The sequence below is a fragment of the Hirundo rustica genome, chromosome 1, assembly GCF_015227805.2.
Source record: "Hirundo rustica isolate bHirRus1 chromosome 1, bHirRus1.pri.v3, whole genome shotgun sequence".
NCBI lineage: Eukaryota > Metazoa > Chordata > Aves > Passeriformes > Hirundinidae > Hirundo > Hirundo rustica.
Genome location: NC_053450.1, coordinates 66,749,594 through 66,772,984, shown reverse-complemented (window position 1 = coordinate 66,772,984; position 23,391 = coordinate 66,749,594). Strand labels below are relative to the sequence as shown.

The 23,391-nt window shown below is 39.0% G+C and overlaps 1 protein-coding gene across 4 annotated transcripts in view; it reads right to left on the bottom strand.

Moving 5' to 3' along the window:
- The window catches only part of EPB41L4B (erythrocyte membrane protein band 4.1 like 4B), a 170,248-nt gene that overhangs the window by 86,707 nt on the left and 60,150 nt on the right, over positions 1-23,391 (bottom strand). For 2 of the 4 annotated variants that reach the window (XM_040078806.2, XM_040078816.2), the window contains exons 3-16: positions 21,030-21,072; positions 18,763-18,841; positions 15,365-15,409; positions 14,597-14,649; positions 10,191-10,311; positions 9,490-9,577; positions 8,844-8,932; positions 8,530-8,599; positions 8,188-8,357; positions 7,975-8,084; positions 5,899-5,929; positions 5,390-5,423; positions 4,323-4,390; positions 2,083-2,193 (exon numbers count right to left, since the gene is read on the bottom strand). In XM_040078806.2, the coding sequence (XP_039934740.1) occupies positions 2,083-2,193; positions 4,323-4,390; positions 5,390-5,423; positions 5,899-5,929; positions 7,975-8,084; positions 8,188-8,357; positions 8,530-8,599; positions 8,844-8,932; positions 9,490-9,577; positions 10,191-10,311; positions 14,597-14,649; positions 15,365-15,409; positions 18,763-18,841; positions 21,030-21,072 (1,112 nt within the window). Of the gene's footprint in view, positions 1-10; positions 1,329-2,082; positions 2,194-4,322; positions 4,391-5,389; positions 5,424-5,898; positions 5,930-7,974; positions 8,085-8,187; positions 8,358-8,529; positions 8,600-8,843; positions 8,933-9,489; positions 9,578-10,190; positions 10,312-14,596; positions 14,650-15,364; positions 15,410-18,762; positions 18,842-21,029; positions 21,073-23,391 lie in introns of those variants that run through there. The other 2 variants (XM_040078834.2, XM_040078825.2) reach the window with 2 other exon arrangements.

The following is a 23,391-nucleotide window of genomic DNA, read 5'->3' as shown; positions in this document are numbered from 1 at the left end:
TGCTCTGAAAAAATCTGTTATAGCCATTTATAAACGTGTATTTATCAAAATCAAGTTTAAAACTACTTCATTTTGAAAACATCCCAAATGAAGATTCATTCATTCCAACAACCTCAGAGAGACCACAGATGTAAGGCCTAACTAAAACAAATGCACGAGTGAAGATGGCACTGTGATTTTTGGTTTAAAGATAACAAAAAGGTCTGCAAGCGATCAAAATACCAGCCAGTCCAATTCAAAGTCCTAGGTCTATAAAATATACATTCAACTTCACAAATGTCTAACTTTAAAAAAGTAGAGCTATTCCATTGGAATGTCCTCATTTTTTAATGTGCTGATTATATGTTGCATTTTTGAACTCACTCGGAGAAAAGTTATCAGTAGGTAGTTTCATGTAATAATAAAATTCACTTCCATAATCACTTTAAAAATAAGACGACAGCAGCACCCTTTTAGCAAGGATTAATTTTTAACATTCTTGCCTTTTTAGCAGCAGGTATGGTTTTGGGGAATGCTATCAATATAATCAGTAAGTTAAAAAAAAAAATATATATATATATATATGTACTCTGTGAATTTATTAGTGTTCTTTCCCTATACTTGTTTTCAAAGTTAGGTAAGCACCTCTATTTTCTTCTGCAGAACACAAAAATTAGAAACAAATGACATCCAAACCTAGGACTGCCTCAGTAAGGCTCCCTTTGTTGGTGACCCACAAGCCAATTTGACTGCCAGTATGAATTCTGTTTTTTCCTCCATCCAATCTCCTATCTGCATGCCAACTAAAAAACAAGGTTCTCAAACTTCATCTGCTAATTTGACTCAAAAGAAACAAGGTAATAAAAATAACTAAGGCACGAGTGTCTGATCTTCAACAGCAGGCAGAGGGTCACAGATTTGAAATGAGGGTAGAATGAAAACCCCCAGCAATATTTCTGGTCTCAGGGCACTGAAAATTCTTATCAGAATTCAAAAAAGGTTTTTTCAAGATTTTTGTTTTTTTAAACATAGATATGGAAAACACTTTTCCCAAGAATGTCCACGAACACTAAACAAGGATGGACGTACACACAAAGACACACACTTTATGCACAATACACTTTGAACATACTGCAGACAGACATGGACCATGGAATGCAATGACGTCTAAGATGGCAGGTGAAATGAAGATGGCTCTTTTTCAGAGAGTCGTCATGAGTTTATCTTGGTACACCATGCTTTGGACTCCTCCTAAATTCTTCTGGTTCTGTTCCTGGATATACCGTAAATTGCTGTCCTCTCCACTTGTGGGGGGTTTCCAATGGGGCCTGTCATCATGATAGGGTGGCCTGTACCATTTGCACAGTTATTGGTTAGTGAGGAATGGAAGTCAACTTACGAGTGCTACACAGTAACATGAGCTCATCCCACAAGTGCTAAGCATGCACATGGAGCTACTGCATGGGAAGGAAATGGGGACAGACCTACAGGTCTGATGCTGAAGCTGCTGAAGCAATTGGGAATCTTTTAGCTGATTTCAAAAGGCTTTTAATCAGAACTCAATCATTAAAAACCCTCTCTGTCTGCAATGTTATAGACAAGCGTTGTGCATCAACGCTCTGGAATTCCAAAGGCGTGGTGGGGAAGGAGGAGGAGGAGGCTACAGGAAAACTAAATTTCTGCAACAAACAAGTAAAATAAAATGTATCATGCAAAACACTGAGCTCATGAAAGTACATCCTTAAAGTGCAAAGGGTTAAGAAAGGCAATCCTATTATGAATGAAAATGGCTTTCTGTAATTGTTGCCATTCTTTTGGTATGGGTGCAGTTAATTAACACTAAAGTAGCCTGTAATTTACAGAGTTGCATTTTCTTAAGAACACCCCCAGTCTACAGCTGGTACAGGTAATTCTTTGGGACTTGCAAAAGTACTACCAGGAAAAATCTTTTTCTTTACTTATTAATTTACTCATTAATTATTGCTGCTTAGAGACACTAACTTCAACCATTCCTAGTGTTCCCTGAATCATTGCAGCGGAGTGGGGAATAAATAAAACAACAATTTTGAACACTATGTAGGAAACCACAACATTTAACATTACCTTATTACCAAACTGAAGCTGCAATTATTATATATACGGAAGAAATTCTTTTCTGTGAGGGTGGTGAGGCACTGAAACAGGTTGCACAGAGAAGCTGTGGATGCTCCATCCCTGGAAGTGTTCAAAGCCAGGTTGGATGGGGCTTTGGGCCACCTGCTCTAGTGGAAGGTGTCCCTGGCCATGGCAGGGGGTTGGAAACAGATGATCTTTAAGGTCTCTTCCAACCCAAGATATTCTATGATTCTGGTAAGTTTTTTTAGTAGCAGAAACACAGGCGAGGTTTAGATTTTACGGTTTTTTTAAATATATATACTCTAAAGTTATATAATGACAGCTGTTAATTGGAATTGTTTTTTCAGAAGGTTAAATATTAAGCTAACTGCAAACAATTCCACTGCAAGAATCTGCAAACAATTTCAGTGAAAGAATTTTACTAAAACTGAGACACAATTCCACATACTATTTCACAAATTATTCAACAAAAGCTCCATATGTAACATTTATTACACAGGTTATTTGTTTCATTTCAGCCCATGCCCATTCCAGACTTTCATGCTCAGCAGAAAGAATTTTATGTATCTGTAGCTGTGATCTCAAGTTCGCAGTCAAATGGAATAAGCTTTTTCAAATCAAGCTATCCAAGATCTTAAATGTCCAATTCTTTCACTTTGACTCCAAGTTAGAATAACTTGAAACTTCCACTTTACCCGCACATTTAAATGCTTCTACCTGAATGGGACAAAAATTCTGAGCACCTTTTCTACTAAGCTTCTATGACCAAGCTTTTAAATATGGGTTGGTTTTCTTTTTAGCCTTACAACACCTGCTATAAAAAAGCCATTGTTCATTTTTTACTGACCTTAGTCTTTGCCCAGGCAGTGGAGGGGCTGAAGGGGGAGGTTGTCTACACACACTACAATACATTATTGTGCTTATTTCAGTATCACTCTGCCCCAGGGTGAACTATTTGGCTTTAAAATGTCAGGGACTGGTATTATAAGTGATGAAATCTTTAGAAAAAATTCAGCAAAACCTCAAATGATTTATAAAATCATTAGGCTCTCTTGGCAACCACTCTTTCATAACGTGAAATTGTACATTTTAAAGTGCTCATAATAAAGTGGATAAAGAAACCCTAAAACCACGAAGACTCCTGAGCCTGAAATACAGGCAAAGTTCATTACACAACTTGGAGTCTCCTGCTTCTTACATAAATTGAATATCTGCTTTACTGCTGTGCGCTAGGAATTTTGAGATGACAATGCCTGTCTGCTTCTCTACCTAGTATTTCTAATACTGTACTTGCCTTTTTCCTGCATTCTCAGACTCAAACTCACACCAAATTGTCTTTTCATTCATTTTAAGCTCAGCCTCATCCCTAGAGCCTGCCCACACTAAAACCAAAATCTACCTGTTGTGATGCAAGAATATAAATGCTAGATAAGGAGGAACAAAGATTAGGGTGTTGGTATTTTTCACTGAAGACAGTAATTATTTGTCCAAAAATATGAGTCACCTAAAAAGGTTACTTTTTATTAGGATAAACAAAGTGTCTGGTTTTTATCATGTGTACACATATAGACACATATCCACCAGCAGGTGAATGCCCTCATCATGCATTCTACCTAGCAGGTTTTAATTGAACTGAATTTCTTCCAAAATTTCTTTCCACTCAATGTCTCTAATCACTAGCTACAAACAAAAAAGTATGCGAGAAGATAGCACAACAGCACATGCAGGAGTATTTTTGTGAAACAGTTCTCAAAAACTCAGTGCTATAATTTTACTCATTATCTGTAAAGTTCTTGATAAATTGTTCCATGTACTTGTGATTTTTTCATATACACTTCTGCAAAAGACGAAAACAATGCTCCACTGCAAGAATATAATTTTTAATAACTTAACTTTACACTAAAATGAACTTCTTCTCTGTCTTAGGAAGTTAAATGCAAACAAATACTGATCAATTTGCAATTAAGCAACAAAGCAGCTCCCTACCCAACATATTCCCTACAGGAAATCATTAACATTCTATTTTGAATTAGAAATCAACTAGAAAAAAAAAATTATTCCAAGGTAAAACTTAGAAGTTATTTAATACTGTCTCTACAGCCCATACTTCTAACTTCTGTTTGCTTTTCATGTGCAGAGAACTGCCCAATAAGGTCACCAGAGCTTCATGCCGAGTAACACAAAAAAAGAAGTAATCATCTTTTTCCCCCAAAGGGAAGGTTGCTTACCTTACATTCACAGGTGTGTGTGGATGCCAGTGTGGCTGAGCAGGGTGTATATTAGGATGATACTGTGGCTGGAAATGGAAACATTGAACCTGGTTAATGAAATCATATAAAAGCTCCCTATTAACTTTTAACTTTTATTTTCCTGAGGAATACGTTCCTGGTGACCCCTAGAAACCCTAATGCTTCAGACTTTCTCCCACATCATTGAGCACGTACACGAAGCCTCTTGGTGATGAGCCTGCTCATTAGGACACATTCATGGGAAAAGGCAAAGAAAATTGCTCTCCTGTTTGACAGACAACCTGGCATATCTAGTGCTTCTCCTAGAAAGCACATCAAAAAAGTGTCAACTTTGATCAAAGGTGGGAGAATAAGAAAGGTTACTGTTATAAGAGCAGGCTTCAGAAGGTCACCTATCTTCGGTGACAGCACTTCCCTCTCATATCCACAAGATCTTGAAGAGAAACAGTGAAAGAAAATCACTGGCGAGAGTTTTAATAGAAAGTGTTAAGACTAAGTTCTCAGGCACATACAGAGTGCATGAAAAGCTTGCTTTTCCTCAGTACCCACTGACTGTCAGCAGCACAGATGAACACCAGGTAATGTTTTCCCTGGAGTGTACATAAAAAAAAAACCCAACGAGCATTTGACCAGCAGCTCTGTAAGTGTTGCGATGAGGGAGGTAATTGCATCTTTGAAATTGTCACAATCATCCACTGTGAGAGGCTGCTCTAGACAAAAGCTTGCTCACAGAGCAGTCTCCTGGGGCCCGTCACATTCACAGTCCCAAAGGCTTTAACTTTCACAGAAAGGAAAGGGAAAAAAGATGGCAAATGGAGCATACTCAGCTTGCAGAGCATGCAAGAACACGGGGAAAAAAGAGAAGAGAGTCCCTCCACTTTCTCCTTAACCTCAATGCAGTGCTGTTTATTTCTGACACATCAGAAAATCTCACCCCAGAGTAAGGAAAGCGGAGCAAAACAGCTGTACAAATTATAAAGAGCAAAAATATTTACCACAAAATAAAAAAATGACAACATTTTCCTCTGTAACTGGTATGCTCTTACCTGGTAGTTATGGACTTCAGGAGTATTTTTAGCACTAAGAGAGAAAAAAATTGCTTTTATGTAATCAACCCATCTACATCATAATGTCTTTTAGTTCAGGGAGGTACTACAGAGAACTAAAATTTATATTCTTAAGGACATCGTTATTTTATTCAAGATATACACCATAGAAGTTAACACGTGAAAGAGTGGTGTAAAATATTTTTTTCTCTTTACATTTAAGAAACATGAACAAATTATGCTTGATAAGCTAGCATAAGAGCAGTGGGCAAGAAGGAAATATGTTTTACTTTAGTCTGATTTCATATATAATTTTAAAAAATAGATTAAACAATGAAAGCAGGCAGTCCCCAAGAAGAATCTGGGAATGCATAATGAGACATGCCAAAGCAATTCATCCCACACCAGAGAATCTATTTCTAAAAATCCTAATGCAGCTATTGTCTTCAGAATCCTTTTAGCCCAAGAAGAGCAACTGAGAGGTAGAGAGAACTTAGGCAGGCACTTACCACAGTTGTGCTGCTTTCACAGGATTGTTTGCTTAAAAAGAAACAAACACAAAACCTTAAGACAAGTGAAATATCAGCCACTTTGCAGTTCCTGTTGTTGGGCTGCTACGCTATGGCTAAAGTGAATTGTCATACAGACATATTTGCACAGAAGTGTCTGAATTCCAAGCGCAGCCCTGTGCTTTCTAGCAATGCTGTGTGACATCATTAAGTATGAGGCAGACACAAATCTCCCTCTGGTCCTGCAAGAGTGAAAGCCCTTTAGAGATGACAGCAGACGAGCATATTCTTCCCAAATGCCACGAAACTACTTCTGGAAGAGTATGTTCTGCACAACCAGAACACTTGTTTTCCTCACCTTACTGTGTACCATGTCAATACCATCACATCCCTCGGAAATCAGAAATTACCCCTTGCAGAAATTTTCACTATCCTATAGAAACCAGAGTATTCACAAATCTGGTAATGGCCTGTGTCTTATTACAGAGAACAATGGTAGCCCTTGAGTTGGGAATCCTGGGAGGCACTGAATAATCTTGAGCAACAAGGTTTTGGCCTGTGCTTTGGACAGACTGGAAAGAATGGTGAGGGTGGCAGCTGAGTAACTGGGGTGTATTATCTCATTTTCATTACTGTGTGTGTTTCAAGAGAACTGAAAAACTTCTCAGTGATAAAGTGAAAATCCGACTGACTGCCATATGCAGGAGGTTAATGAAGCACTGCAGAAGACTCAAAAGCGACAGAGCTAGGAGGAAATCCAACTCTTGTGGGCTGCAGTTAGGTACAGGTCTTAAAGGCCAAAAGATACATGAAAGATAATAACCTACTGGGAGTTTTAGCATTAACTTAACAAACATGCTGTTGAACTCTCTAGAAGAAGATCACTTGGCTGTGAAAGAAGTTTTGACTGGCTGCAATGGACAGAGAACATAATTAAGCATAAGCCACACTTTCTCTCTTCTCTCCCTATCTCATAGACCTAAGTACAGAAGCACTGAGACTCAAGGCAAAACCTGCAGGTCTGTCAGATCCTGTTATGGCAAGAATAAAATGTAAACAATTAATTATTCCACTTATAAAATAACCCACACTATATAGTTGACTCTCATGTCTCACCTAACAGCATCTCACAGATTGATTAAATTTGCATTTCAGTTAAGTAAACTCCTTCCATGTACTATGGAAGGAGGCAGGGGAAAGAGTTCCAGCCTCTAGAAAACCTGAATGCTTGCTACCCTTCCTCCTCCCGCCATAAATGAGACTCAAAAACGTCCCCATAATACCACAAGGGCTGTTCATGTAACTGTGTTTTATATTCTGGGAACACAAATGAGTGCAGAGACATTCTAAGGGAATGTCATCTCACCCTGCTCTGTACAGCAGCCTTGCTCCATACAGCAGCTATACCTGCAGGCACAAGCAATACAGAATTTGGAGAGGGTAATCTTGCAGTGCTCCTTCCTAGTTTTTTTCTTTACATAGAACAAAAAAGCTCAAGTTTTTAAGGACAATTACAAAGCCACAAGGGAAATCAATTCCTTGTCATTCCATTTAAACTCAGCACATCTCAATTCCCAGGGCAAGCTAGTTAAGGTCAGAGTCTGGATAGGTGAATAACATGTCATTACAGTCAGGAAGGCCACAACAACTGCATGAGACTGCTCAACAGCCCTAAAATTGTCTGGCTAGTCAATTGTCTGGCTAATCAGTGAGGCTTTTGGACACTGCTCCACCCCACATGATACGTGCAATTATTAGAAAAAAAACATTACATGCTTTCCCTTAAAGGGTTTTTTTGCAACTTTTCCTTCCTCCTGAATAGAGCAACAAAAGAAACCATAGGTACCTCCTCCATAGATGGGGGTGGAAGAATTAATTTAGATAGAGATTAAAAACAGAAGATGAAAACAACGAACTCTGACAAAATAAAACCCTGCACGTTCTGATTTTTTAGGTGATCTGACATATTTTCCTTTTTATAATGGTACAGGTGTCACGATTGTAATGTGGCATTTACAGGATTTAACGGGGCACCTGCGTGACCGATTCAGTGAACAGATGTATAAAAACACTTACCCTTATAAGTGGAATGCCTCCGAGAAGGGTATCTCTTGCTGGGCCTTCTTTCAAATGTACTAGTTCTGCGTAATCTTGTCCCGTGTGTTGCTTGATATTCTGTCCTCCCACTTAAAATAGAGAAACAAACAAAGTAAACCGCTGCCTTCTGCGGGAAGCTGTACCTGCTCCTTTGTATAAAGATAAATATATTGCTGGTACTTCACTAAATACCTGAATCTGAAGCGTGATCCCAGCCTTATGAAGTCGGATCTACTAGATTTACTATTTGCCGGGGCTCGCAATCTGAAGAAAGCATGGTGCTCCACCGCGCACTTCCACAAATGTTTGCACGTTTTGGCACTGTCTAACCGGAAAACAAATGTGTGCTCTTGCTCTCTGCCCTAAATGCAGAAACAAAAGCTTTGGAAGTTGGCATGCATGATATTAGTTATTGTCCTTGGTAGGAGAAACACAGCCTGGGCCAACAGTGTGCTGAGCCTCCCTTGTGTTCTTACCAGCCTGAGCACACACCACACTTGGTTGGATCAGGCCCAAGTAAGGGAAAGAAGTTACCTGTTCATCATCTTCTACAACCACGAGCGTTAGTTTGCTCTTTTTAAAGTCCATTTTTGTGATTTTAGGCCTAAACACAAGAATCAAAAAGAACAGAATTAAAAGAATATAAAAAAAAAATTTTATTTCAACAACTGTTTCACACTTGAGAGTGGTACTTCTAACAAGGCCAATCTACCTTCAGATTTAACCTTCAGATTTTAAACTTTGTTGATCCAATTAAAAAGTACAAAATACAGTCAAGATCCCATTATGCAAAGGAGAAAGATTTCAGCATTTTAACAAAAAAGGAATATAACACAAAAGCAGATTACCAAAAGAATAAGCCTATTTTGTTGGCTCCTTCAAAGATCAATATGCCTGTTGGTGTCAGTCCAAGAGCATATTCGCAACCATCTCTTCCCTGCAAGCGAGTACAGAATAAATAATCAATCTGCCATGAGCAGTGTAAATCTCAAAACAGTAGTATTGCAAAATCCATAGGTCTTAAACGAAACTGTATTTTAGGCTGACATACTTTTTTTATGTTACAGAGCAGAAGAATACGCATCTGTATCGGGGGCAAAGTGGCGTACTTTGGCAACAGGAGGCTGCAGGATCCCTTTGTGGGAGGAGGCTGTGTGCTGCTCCAAGTGAGATCCATGGAGATGGACCCACACCAACACTGTATCCAGGAGAGCCCACACCTCGCCTCACCTGTTTAGGAGCAGGCAGCTCTTGCCAGGGCAAGGAGACACAACAGGAAGAAACCGAGGGACATAAGAAAAGGCATGTGGAAAAGGATGCTGTGGGAGCACAGAGAAGCACCTTTGGGAGGAGTGCTGCAGGTGGGAATGACTTCTGAGGGACCATGGCCCCCCACAGGACAGCCCAGACCCTAACAAGGACACTCCTCAGGGACTGACCCACGCCAGAGCAAGGACCTCACACCGATAAAATAAAACATCACACAGCTCTTACCTTAACTACATGCATATCTACACCATACATTTCTAGCCATTTAGCTTTGTTCAAGTAGCACAATTCAGCCTGCGCCGGGCTCTTTCCCCTATGAACAGAAAATTCATACCTCATGGTAAAAAAAATTTGTCCACTTTAACTGCTTTCAAATTCATTCCCCCCACCCTTTTCTTTGTGTCCTCAATCTTAATGACACTAAATGGTATTTCAAGCTTAGCTTATGTTTTTACCCGCTTCCCTCCAAATTAAAATAAAACAGAGGACTGAAAATACAAAAAGGTCTAAAATTGCCAACAAGGACCAAAGTTCAGGTAACAAAGCATCACTGAAATGTACTGTATTTATTAACAAAAGACAGGAAAATTAGTTTGCTGCCACCCTGAACACAAAGTTTATGTTTGAATCAAAGAAAGAAAGAAAGAAAGAGAGAAAATGAGATTTATTTCCAACATAAACAGGAAAAAGACCCGTCTCCTTAAATTATTACAAAATAATCTAAAGAAAATCAATAAAAAATTAAAACTCACCCCACCAACCTTCCCGAAATTACTGCATTTCTAGGGAAGGGGAGGGCTCAAAGCCTTTTTACAATACTTCTTCACTGAAAAACATAATCCCTATTTCATGCCTTTTGAAAGGATTTGACTTTGGAAGAGAAGAAAACTTGTTGCTAGTGACCCACTCCCACACAGGTACTCTACCTGCACTCTTTCCATTTCTGAAAAATGTCAAATTCCATTGCCTCGGTCTGGTTTGGTGCAAACCTGAATTCAGACACGAGCTCTGGTGTGTGCTCAGGGTGCTCACACTCCCCCAACTCCGCTGAAATAAATCAATTGAGAAATTAAAAATATAAAGATCTTGGGATGACCAGAAACATTTTATTCCTTTATCCCTACAAAGATATGGATAGTTTGCAAGTTCCTAAGCATGTTGCAGAATGCACTTGTGTTAATGTTTTGAGTTAACACCCCAACCCCCCCCCACTCCTGGCCCCAGTAAATTCAAACCAGATTTTACAGCAGAAGTCAGATAAATGCATTTGCAGGAGCAGTGTAAGGTTGTGGTACAGAATTCTGACATTCAGGAATGTTATGACTGAACTAGCTCAACTAAAGCTGCTTCTCTGGATCTTAAAGCACTTATAGGAAATAAAGTTTTTATTAAAAACAATCATCAATGTGTCTTCTGTTTTAGAAGAGGTTACTTTGAATCTTCCTCTCATTGCATACTTTTCACTCCCTAACACTTCCCATTCTGTTGCGTGCTTTGTTATTTGTCCTGGTTTAGGACAAATTTAGGAGTTATGTTTCTGTTCATGTCAAAACACAAAGGGAATACCTCGTCTCATGAAACCACTGATAAAGCTGTGCATTTTTTTTAAATCAGTGGTGGTGTAATATTCAGGTTAAGTGATTTTTAAGGAAAAAACGGTGAAACTTTAACATAATTAAGGTGTCACTTTCTACTTATATGCTTAGGCTCTGGTATTTTCTTTTCTAGGAGCAGAACAGTTTCCAGCTCCACTGAGCTCAGCGGGAGATGCAAGTGCTGAGCATTTCAGTGACTGACACCCTTAACTGCCCTGTGTCTGTGACAGCTTTGCTCCTGGAGCCTCTCAGCTGTGCTAAGAGGCTGCAGCATCACTGCCTCAGGACTGTGTGGCAAACATCAGTGGAAAATACACTCTTCAGCAGTGCCATGTGTTACCTGACAAATTATGTGATTCCCAACCAGGCCTTTGTCAGTCAGCATTTCCTAACTGTTTACTACTCTTACTACTACTACCAAAATAAAAATAAAAAGGAAAAAGCATAGAGGGAAAGTAAATCCCTCGAAGAAAACTGTTTTATTCCTTCAGGGCGCTTTTACACTTAACAGCTGCAAAAATTTTATACACAGCCAGACTTCAAAAATATCTAGCAGGATCCATCAGTAGATAGGAAGTTACATCCAAAATCCAATCTGTTGGCTGATAACACCTACTAGGTGGTTTTGAGAATTTGAGCTTTGCTGAAACATTTAGCAGTCCTGAGGATATTAAACAGATTGAGTTGATTTGTCTTCATTTTTAATTACTGTCTCACACAAATTTATTTTCTCTCAACAGTAATCTTCCACAGTGAGTTACAGTATTCTTATCTCTGTTAAAGAAAAGGACATACAGCTATCTCAGCTCTATGGCTGTTTCATCAAAGCTGGAAGCCTATTTAACACATATTAATAAGAATTCCTGGCAGTCCAGTCTCCAGTATACAAGCGGGAGCCACAGCAAACACAAGGAGGACTTCAAGGGGAGAGAAAAAGGTAAGGACCTGAAGTTTGATGTGTTGCCAACCATCTAGGAAAAACATAAGAGATTTCTCTATTACTTAACTGAGAGAGAAGGTGGGGAACAAAGGCTGACTGTGCTGTAAGGAGGACTGTAGGGATGAGAAGAATCATGAGTTTGCAGGACAGAAGACACACAGAGCAGCCACGGCAGTAGTACTAGACAGGAGAAAAATATCATCCTTGTTTCTCCACAGCTGCACTCACTGTTTATTCACGTTCAGGTGAACAAACTATGTTATCTTTTTGATCCCTGAGAAATAGGTCTTCACTGTAAGAGTCAGTAAGAGACCTGCCAGCTCCCTGCACAGGGCTGGAGGACAGAGGAAGAAGGGGCTGTCATAGACTCTCCATGAGGACGCTGTCGCTGTTGGGGTGGAATTGCACTCCTTGAATGCAGCACTAGTATTTTGCAATGCAAGGGCACAGCAGAGGACCCATCTCTTCATTTGTGTCTTCATGATGTGCTTCGGCATGCCCCTTCTCTGCCCTTCTTTGGGGGGGTGGAAGGTGGGGCAGATATTACTTAACACATGTATATATATTATCTGTGTTCTTCAAAAAATAACTGGGGGGACACATTCAAAAGGAAGTTTCCTAGAAAGTTTTTGAAAACTCAAACAATACATTTATTTTTAAATATATGGCTGACTCTTTTATACAAAGGGAAAAATATCTGCAGTACCCCATGAAGATGTCTTATCATCAGAACTGAAAATTGGAGATGTGAGAAAATGTTTTTCTTTTAAATTTAATTAGCAGCTTCAAAATTATGTCCGGTTAAACGCTAAGACCATACAACACTAATGGGCAGTTAAAAACTAACTGTAACAGTGAGAACTCAAGTTTGATGACAAAGTTTCAGCAGACAGTCCCTAAGTGAAGCATAATATTATGTATCTGCTTCATATGCTACCCCATACTACAAATCAATGTTACTTGCTACAGAGTTTCCTTCACGGGACTGGCAATAAATCAACACTTCATGTTTGAAAGATGATTCACAGAAAAAAAACAACCTTGGACACTGCTATTGAAAACCGAGAATTACTGTAACAGAAAACTCCTTTGATAACAAAAAAAAAAAATCTATCTATCTATCTATATATGTAAGTATGAAATTTAAAGCTTATCTATGAAAGTCTTTTCCTTCAGCAGGCTCAGATTACAGATGCCTAAAGAGCAATTAATACTTTTTCCTCACTCTTAGGAAAGGCACACTAAAGGAGCAAGACTGCATTTTACAGAGAAAATGTAACCCACTGAGGAGGGAATAATTGACATTTCTTTCTACTTCTCTGCTTAATTAAGTTTCCAATGTCAATAAAATGTAGCAAACTTTACACCAAAAATGCTTCTTATTATGTATGTCAGCAAAGAGAATGAATTAGTTGCAATAATGAAATAATTTTGGAGAAGATTATTGTAATGATGTCAAAATAGTGAAAAACTGAAACTTAAAAAAAAAAAAAAAGAAGCAAGAAAGTATAAAAAGCATGTTCCCACAGACAGCATCAAAGAGCATTAGTTTTGGTAGATAGCTGGACACATCATAAACATGATGGACAGCTATTGTATTGCATTTACATAGTAATCACAGGTGTCAGTTACTACCCAAAATGTTGAGGCATCAACCTATTATTCTTTGCTTGGTCCTCCTTGCTTGGACCAGATGTGAGGTTACCGGAGTTTTTATCTGTGGAAACGTAAGCAACAAATCAAATTCAGGCTCTGCATTTCCTCCCCCTCAAAAAGACAAATGGAGTCTGCCTTCAGCAGTTCTTTGCACACCTGACAATCACAGTTGTGCCAGCCAGTGCAGTAAAACAATCCACTGCCTGTAGATTTACACTTGTTGCTGCCTGGAACTGAATTCCCAGTTTTGCCTGTCAAGTCCATCTAGGATCACTGAGTTACTTCCACTGCTGTATTAAACTAAGTGACTCTGCCTAAGCTCTCTGCATGCCATGGCCCAATCACCAGTGAAGGAAGGAGAGAATTTTTCATTTCAATTAATTTTGCTGCCGACATGCTTAGTACGGTCCAGCCCACTGCACTTTTCTTTTAGGTAAAAAAATTAACTTGATTTGAGCTTCATTAAAAAAATTTCCTGCCCATCTGCAAAACAAATTGCTCAAAATGGAACAAATATTTGAATTAACATGCTTGCAGCAACGAAAAAAGCACAGTGTCCTATACTAACGTAATGGAACCTAGGGAACTGGAATTGCTTTGACTTAGTGAAACCCTTGCTCCTGCCACAGGAGTTATCTTAGCTCTTACCCTCCCATGTAATTCTCTCCTCTCTGGTACCTGCCACTCCCTCCCTCCTGCCCTGTAACCGCCTCCTGAGTCACCCACTGTGGAGGCTTCTTCTCTCAGGCGTTGTTCAGGCAGCAGGAAGCCCAAACCGTGTGAAGGGCCAGCTAGCTTCTTCAGGCTCAAGTGGTAACACTCGTGCATGCACCGCAGCTTCTCCCTCAGTAGGGAGCTATTCTGGGTCCTTCTCCCCTGATCAGCCCTGGATTTCCGTGAAACTTTTGTCTAGCCATGCTTTGGAGTCTCCCTCCCCATATCAAGTGTGCTGATACTGGCTAATGTAGTTCAGAAGTTATGAATGGAGGCAAGTCAAGAAAGTGATCTCCCCAAAATTCTTCTCCTTGGGTAAGAGAATGGCATGTATATATGATCGGTGAGAATGCATTAGTAACAAAGGAAAACAGTAGGTGAGGTTTTTTAATAAATTAGGACAAACCACTTTCAAAAGACTGCATACCTTGAAGACACAGAGCTGCTAGTTCAACAGCAGTTTCATATGGGCATTTCAGTCTTAAAAACAAAACAAAAAACAGAACTATAAAAAATCGTGTCTCTTGTCAGTGAATTCCTCTTGCAATAAAGCTAAAAAGAAGCCTGATATGAAAACCAGAAACATTAACTTCCACAAATTACTATTGCTATGAAACATTTACAACTATTTTATACTTGTATATGATTATTTCCTAAGTTGGTACATTCTGATTAGCATTAAACATGATACACTTCACCATAAAACAAGTTTGAACTAACAGAGAAAACACTAAATCAACTAAGGAACCATTTTCATTTTAACACTGTATTTTAGAATATATGGGTTTGAGGATTTTTGTTTCTGTAATTAAAAAAAAAAAATCAACAGTGCAGGTGTGAATAAATATTGTTCAAGGCAAGACTATAAAACCACAAACTATTTTTGCAGACTTGACCTGACCAATAAGTGTTGCACATCAACTTTCTTATCCTCTGTTTCACCCACCACACTGAAAAAATGTGGCAAGCCCACGTTACATTTTCAAGTCATAAAACCCAGGACGGTTTTGTGTCTCTTTAAACATTTCCACCACTTGATTAATCCATCAAAATCTTTACCCATTCTATTTGTCAGTAATATAGTCACGATGCACACAAAGTCCTATATGTCTGTATTCTAAAGAAAAACAAAATGCACTAGATTAACTATTATAAGTTCTTAAAATTACAGCTGCAAGTGTAAGAAGGTACTTACTTCCCTGAAAGAATGTCTTGCCGGAGCTGTAATACAAACAGGTACCTGACAAATAAAAATTCAGAAAGTCAAAAGTAGTTACAGTGGCATCCTTCAAGTTCCACTGGCTGGAAGAATACCCCAATTCATTGAGTAGTAACAGCAATCTGAATAACTTGCTCTTTATGAAAAAAGGGCCTCTGGGATTACACAGATACACCCTGCAAGCTTCAAAGCTCCCACAGCTTTCACTAAAATCAAAGAGAAGAACATTTTTTTTGTCCACTGGTTGTGTTCAGAACATTGTCCAAAGTCTTGCTGTTTAGGATGTGCTCCATCTGAGCATACACCACAGCAACCTAAATGTTACTAACACTTCAGTGTTCACCTAAACTTGGGTCTTACCTAATTCAGGCAGGAATTGAACTACAGTATCTACAAACAAAACACAGATAAACGCATGTTCAGGGCTGCCTTCCCAAACACAAATACAGAACATGGAAAAAGTCTAAACCGGGGAAAAAGAAAGGTTCATACCAAAATGTCACTTAAAAATAGCAGAGAAGTTCTGAATAAAAGAATTCCATAGAGCTCATGCATTTATTTAATAAGCCAAGTAGGAATTTACAGCCTTCAAACTGCCACAGTATTTTAAGCTGTTGCTTTGCTAAACTTCAGTTCTAGGCATGCTTCACTGACATCACTCAGAGCCGGGCTCTGAGGCATGCACAAGTGCCCTGGGTCATGCAAAGGGTGAGTAGAGGACAGGAAGGCACAGCAGGCTCTGCACTGCTCTGGACACTGTGGGGTGAGTGGACACTTGCAAAGATGAGTGATTCAAGAGAAGAAAGCATGAAGCATTCATGAGAGCCCAGTAAATGCGAACATAAACCTCTTCTGTCTTTACAAAGGATGCTAGAAAGACAAAGTGGGTTTTTTTCACAGAGGATGTGCAGTAAACATGGTGAAGGACAAATAGTTGGAATCAGACAGGGAAACAGAAATGAAAAGGAAGCCTAAGATTTCTCATGATAACTCTAGAGGAGAATCAGATTTATCCATGTTAGCCCTGTTACGTCTCTGATTCACTACTTTGCAAATACCTGACTTGCCAATCAAATCCAGGTATTTGCATGTGTAGATTATGGGCAGACAAGTATAATTCCTGTTCTTACTGATAGCCCAGATGATTCACAATGCCATGAGCTCTTCTAAATTCGCAAGAAGACTCTGGGCAGTGCTCCTATCAGTGTTAGGTGGCTTGTGCAGCATTGCAGTCCCTCTCTGGTGGGTATGGCTTACCCTTGTTCCATTTCTGTGCACAGGCTGACAAACACCGGCATCACAATTGTTGCTACTTCAGCAAAATATCTTAGAAAATTCCCCACAACACCCAAGTGCAGACACGTTCCTCTGTTCTTCTTCTAACTAAACTAGCTAATCAGGTCACACACAAGTGACAGAAAATGTCTTCCAAAATGCACTGTATTTCAACTGTGCTTAAAAACTGAAAAAAAAAGACAGAGCAGGTGAAGGGTTTTAATGCTTCCCAATACCGCGTTAATTATGAGAATGTGATGTTTGTAGCTTCACTAGAAATTGGAGTCTATTAGAAACCAGATCTCCAGAAGGAATTTTGAACACCCGCTACCTGGAAAGTACATAGTTACTGTTGATGATTTTTCTTCTACTTGAAATGCTTTTGAGTATATAGTTATTATTTTTCGCTTTTCACTCAACATGCTATATGTAAAATATGTTCCAACCAGCATAAAGACTCCTAAAAAAAGCCTCCATAAATAAAAAGAATTAAAAATTAAAGAACTATAAAACTCTTAAATTCAAAAAAATTACTTTTCCTTAAAAAAAAAAAAGAAAAAAAAAGCGTCCCCATTTTTCTTACAGCTTCACAGTGGTCTTCTGTCAAGCTTATAACCAAAAGAAACTGTTCGCAACACTGAATATTTAGCTGACCAAAGTGTTTTTCTAATTAAAACAGTCTTCTGAAATGTCACCTTTCAGCAATAATTAGATCACAAGGCATCAGAGGTTAACACTTTCAGACAGAATGTCTTACTCGATCAGAGCAATGATCACACAGCTCAGAAGCCCAATCTCACAGTGACTAGGACCACATGCTTCAGAGCATTAAGCAAGAAATCTTGCGGTAGACAGTAATGCAATAATTTGACCACAGGGGAAATGTAATACTTGTCAGACATGCACTCTGATGTATGAAGTCTTACATCAATTTCCAGAAAACACGTATTATTCCTACTAATTTAACTGCATTTTCTCATTAGAGATGTCCATGAATCATCCAGATTTTTGGATTCTCTTAAGATCTTATATTCAGCTACATAAGGGGCAGGGATTTCTTTAAGTTAATTATACATTCTATAGTAATATGCCCTTTTATTGAATTATCACTGCTGGACTAAATTGATAAGGGATATTAAAGACCCTATGTCTATATCATGAGGTGGTGACAATTAGCCCTTTAATCTTGTCTCAGGCAGAGAAAAAACCCATGGTTGGCAGAGCAGACAGCGAAGGAGACAGTAATCATTTGCCTGCAGGCGCAAGTTTAATGTAAACATCACATGCACATGAACTACAACAATCAACCATCTTTAAACACCTCAGGCTGATTAGGAGTACACTGATTATTGCCAAGCAAATTAGAAGACACAGAAAGTGCCCTACGGTGAGAGGCAGAACAAAAGAAAAGATAAAATAACATTAAGATAGATGACTACTACACAGAGAAGACACAAAGTAAGCAGATACAAAAGGTAAGTAAACCCTTTCCTACAGCTGCTCCTTTCCCAGCTTTCAGAATATCCTCTGAACCAAGGTGCTACAGACCCAGCAAGGTACAGGTCCACAGGAAACAGCCCAGCAGACTGAAACTAAAGATTTCCAGACATCTGTAGAGTGACTTTCTACAATGCAGGCTTCTGCTTCACAGAGAACCATGGGGAAGCAGAAGCGATTCGATCAGCTGTTAACCCAGAGCTCACGCTGGCTATTCCTACAACTCTCTACCCTTGGTACCGTTATTAAATCACCCTCAAGTGTCAGGGCAGGAGGAACAAAGCAGGCCACTGGCATTTTAGCAGGACATAATGGAAAACCCTCTCAGAAGATGGCAGATATCAAGAGCAGGTGTCTCTCAGTTGCAGCTCTCCCCACCCAACACTGCCAGCCTCAAAGCACCAAAACACAGCATCTCCTACACACTAATACTCTTGGAGAGGCCCCCAAATCCTTATGGCAGCATACAAAAAAAAAAGGAAAACACCTAAGAAGGCAGACAAACTAACCCCTCTTTATAAGAAAGCTCGAATCACCTGCTTACAGCACCCCCAAGTGCCTTGGATGTTTTAATTGCCCAGTGAGCCACACACAGCTCCTACCTTGTAAACTCTTCGTGAAGGTTGTTCGGTTCCGAGGAATAGTACTTAATTCGAAAATGCAACGTGTACGGAGGTCCAACTGCACATGCAGAGATTTTAAAGGGGGGAAAAAAGGTTTATACTTGTTGCAGTGTTGCTATGGCAGAATAGCCGCCACACCGCCCCACAACCCAAGAAACCCCAAATTAATTACATTTTTCAAATTCCTCAAAGACAATATTTCATGTTTTTTTCAACTTAAAAATGCATGCAATAAATAAATAAAAAATATTATTGCCATACTTTATGATACTCATTAATTCAAATTTATCAAGGCAACAGTCCATTTGGCAAACACATTTTTGTCCAAAGAGGGGTGCCTCAGAGCACACTGTCAATGACAGCAAGTTCCAGGTACACTGCTTGTTGCTGGTCCCAAGGAGAAACTGAAGGAAGAAGGAAGGAGAGGGTGATGCTCCTTCTTACCAGACACAAACAGTACTCCAAAAATCCTCCTACCCAACAGATCAGCTTTTGATTGAAACACATGAATGAGAAAAGGTAAGATAAATAGACTGAAAAGTGCTGAGAAGACTCTGGAAGGCATTCATGAATACAGAAAGCTAAAAAATTCCATGGGATTTCAGGAATTGTATTTTCTAATGTCAGAAGGTGAATGCGACATTGGACTTTCCATGTGACACGGATAACAGGACGTTATCCAGCTCCCATGAAACTGTGACCAATGCATCCTTATCTGCCTAACCCTCATCTTCCAACCAACTGCTTGCTGATGCATTAATTGACAGAAAACTTACTTTTTCTCACTTTTCTAAGGTCTTCTGTGACACCACGTCAACATGTAAACACGTGCCTATTAATGATCCTTCTACTAAATATACATCTACAAGTTAAATAATTAGAGCTTTGATTCTGTACAGCTCCTGTAAGTCTGGTTATAGCATTCTGAGCTCACAGTTTGGCACCACTGGTGAGCTCTGTCTAGGTGAGCTAATGACTTGGAATAGACAGCAGTGAGCAACATCCATCACAAATGAGGAACTCTTCACAGAGCATCTGCTGAATGCAAGGTAAAGGAAAGGAACCTGTCGTGAGACAGACCTTTACAACACCCAACAAATTGCTTCCCTCTTCGGCATTCCTCAGAGCCATGATCGACCAAATTCTTTTTAAAACAGGCCCTTCACATATTAAAAACAGACAAAAACATGCAACTAAACTGGCTGAAGGTGTTACAGAATCACTGATTTTCTAGGAGAAAAGGACAAAGCTATTAGAGAAAGTGCAGCTGCAAATCAGTTAGTCACTTAAGGTAAAGCAATCTGTGACATGATGAAAAGGGGAGAGAAAACCAAACAGCAAAAACCTTACCCAGAGCAGCCATCTTCACCATGGATTCTAAGCAAGCTGACACCCACACACCATGGGGCGACAGCAAACTACTCTAAAGGCCTTTGAAGAACTCCACCATTTATAAAAATCATCTAGATATTTGGGTATTTGTCAAAAAGAAAGACAAAGCACCACTGAAGCTATCAGGGCCTATCTTCGTGATGTCCTGTAAGGGGGTCAAAAATTTCCTCGAAAAACCCATTTTAATCTCACAGAAGCCACGACTTCATGGCCCATGTCTGTTGCCAACTGCATTATTATAACTATACATGTTAATGCCAATGCTGCATCCCAATTATCAAAAATCCTGGAGCTACTTCCATGCCTCAGAAAATTTTCACAGAAAACCCAGTGGCCCAACCCAACCCTTCTGTCCGAAACTACCTTTGATGAAATAGCAGCTATTTCAAAACTACATTTGACAAAACAGCAGGTATTTCTGTTACTTTTACTTCTAAGATAATATTCTGGAAAAAAAAATTAAAAATTAATCATTACACAATAAAGTATTTTCCATTCACTCTCTGACAGAAATTGCAGGATATCTGTTCTGGATCAGAAGCAGTGACAGGAACTGTGATCTGTGTCCAGGCAACCTAATTTCACAGATCAGACTGAAATTACCTGGCAACCTATTCTGCCTCAGAGAAACAGCACAGGTTTAACAAGGGCTTCTGAAGGCTGGGCTTGTGCTTAAGTGCTCTTGCATTTAGATATAATATAGTCAGCCAATTACCCATTAAATTAAAACTATTTCCTAAGAAATATTTATTTCATTAAAGGCCATATTTAAACATTCTCTATCATGTTTTAATACACTAAATTCCAATTCTTTACAAAGTAACAAAATAAACAGGCAGAGACATAGTACTTACTTTTTATTTGCTTCTTAATGAATTTTGAATGGTCCAACCAGTGCTAAAAAAAGAAAATCCACACTTAAAAGAAGTTCCATTTCAAGATTTTGTTGACTCCAAAAATGGATCACAATAAAATTTAACAGATAAAAATCTCTTATAAGGAAATATTTATTTTCTAAACTTCAGTACACTGGTCAAAGTGTTTATTGGCACATTTAATAACTTCTCTTCTTCCACATGGAGAAAGTTTGATTTTTAAATTAATCAGTACTGCCAGGGAAGCCAGTCTTCCAGAGCAGAAACTTCAAAATCCAAGGCCACAAAGCAGTGGTGCGTAAGGAAAGCACCCTTTTGCCCCAACCCCCTGAGTTTCAGACTCCTTTAAACCTCTGTTTGATGGAGACCCTCCAGATCCTGTACTATCCACCCGTCCACTGCATCACAGCCAAGTTTTTTCAAGGTAAAGATGGTGCCTGAACCCCACTAAAAACACTAAGGAAACATGTGATGTACACCCCACCCCTTCCTTTTTACACTAAGGCAGAAAATCCGGAATAGTGCAACAGTGATGACAAAAACATATGATTCCCAGCAAAGTTTACACACTCTCTTGTCAGTGTAAGTTGCATCTACAGAAAGGCAGCAATAAACACAATCTGGTATAAATTTAGCTTAAATTTTTCACAGTCTCTCAATGTCCTACAGAAGGCTGCAATCTTATTGGAAGCAACTCCATGTAAATATTTCTGACATAAAAAAATGAAAAGAGTGTTCTGGATTTCCTTGAAATATTTTTTTTCTATCTCTATATATATTTTAAAACTATTAACTATGGACTATGAAACAAAATCTTAGGGAAAAAAGCCCCTTCTTTCCTAAAGCATGAATGTTTTCAGAAAAAGGATGATCTCTCAATGACTACTCATCGTTACACCAACACCATGCTACCGTGACTAAATAAATGTGAAAAATTATTTGTTGTCTATTAATACTGGCATTTATTTACTAAGTATGTTCTAAACCAAAGCATACATTTATCACAGGTATAGATGTGTACAGATCCAGAGTCTGACAGTTTACGAGCCTTAAGATAAATAAATCTCACAAGAGGTAGAAAGAGAAATGGAACAATGATTCTGAAGGAGATTTTATTTGGTGAGGCTGCCAAGAAATCCATTCTTATAATCCCTAATCCGGTAGAAATGTCTACCAGAATGGAAATAAAACATTACAGCAGCTCATATAAATACATTCCTTAGAGTTGCAAGTAATTTACTTTGTCTCTGCTTTGCTCTCTTATGAAAAATTACAGCTTTGTGAAATCTCAAATTTTTGGTAAGGAAAAAAATATCAACATTGAAACTCTGCCTTTTTTTTTTTTTTAACTAAATTATATAAGTCTGTTACTTTCACAGCTCCAGGGCAGATTAATTTTTTATTCTTCAAACACCTAGCTATGAAAATGTCTGTCTATTCAATATTTATTTTGGCTAAAGAAAAGCCCCTCAAAGACAAATATAATGAATGCATTAAAAGGAAAGTTTAGCTTCATGTAAAAAACATCAATAATACATGCCAAAAAATCCTTTTAGTACATGTTCTGGAACAAGCACTGCACAACCTGAATGACAAAAATTTCCGATGAGAAAACAGCTGATAGTCCCTTTCTCATCATGGAGTCTTTAAGGTACATTAAAGCTCAAATAAGAGTAAGTTTCAAACTGATTGTTTGCAAGTGCAAATACTTCAAATAACGGCTAAAAAATACCTGACAAGACTCCAGGAACCGCTTGTGCAGACCATTAACCGAGACTATAGCTTAGACAGGAAACTATCATCCCTCTCTGTACCTAAGCAGCCAGAGGCAGGCGGCTCCAGGAGATAAAGCACAGCAAGCATTAAAGTCACCTCTCTTCAGAAGCAACAGTGAGCTGCTGCTCTACTCCACGCCATGCTACGCATCAAGCGTGTGATGTGCCACCACACGGATTATAAACACAAAGACGGCGGTAACGCATGGACTGACAGTACTATTGGCCCAGAGCTCCCAGGCTTGGAAGTTTTCCTGCAGATTCATGAACCATCTCCAATTTCAAAGCCGGATATTTTGTGCAATTTCTGTGAAAATCAGGCTGCATTTTAACACTCCTTTGCCTCAGATAATGTCAGAGGGCTTCTTCACACTGTGTACCACACCAGCTTTCCAAATGTCCCTCTGAGCTGAAAAAAAAATCAAAGCACTCTAGCTAAAGCCTAAAATAGGTTTGGGCTTGGCTACATACTGCTTGCTGGCTCAGTTAGAGGGAAGTGAAAGCAATGAATTCTGAAGACTCACTAGGAATCTGAAAAAAAAAAAAAGAGGAGCCCTGCTCTCCCA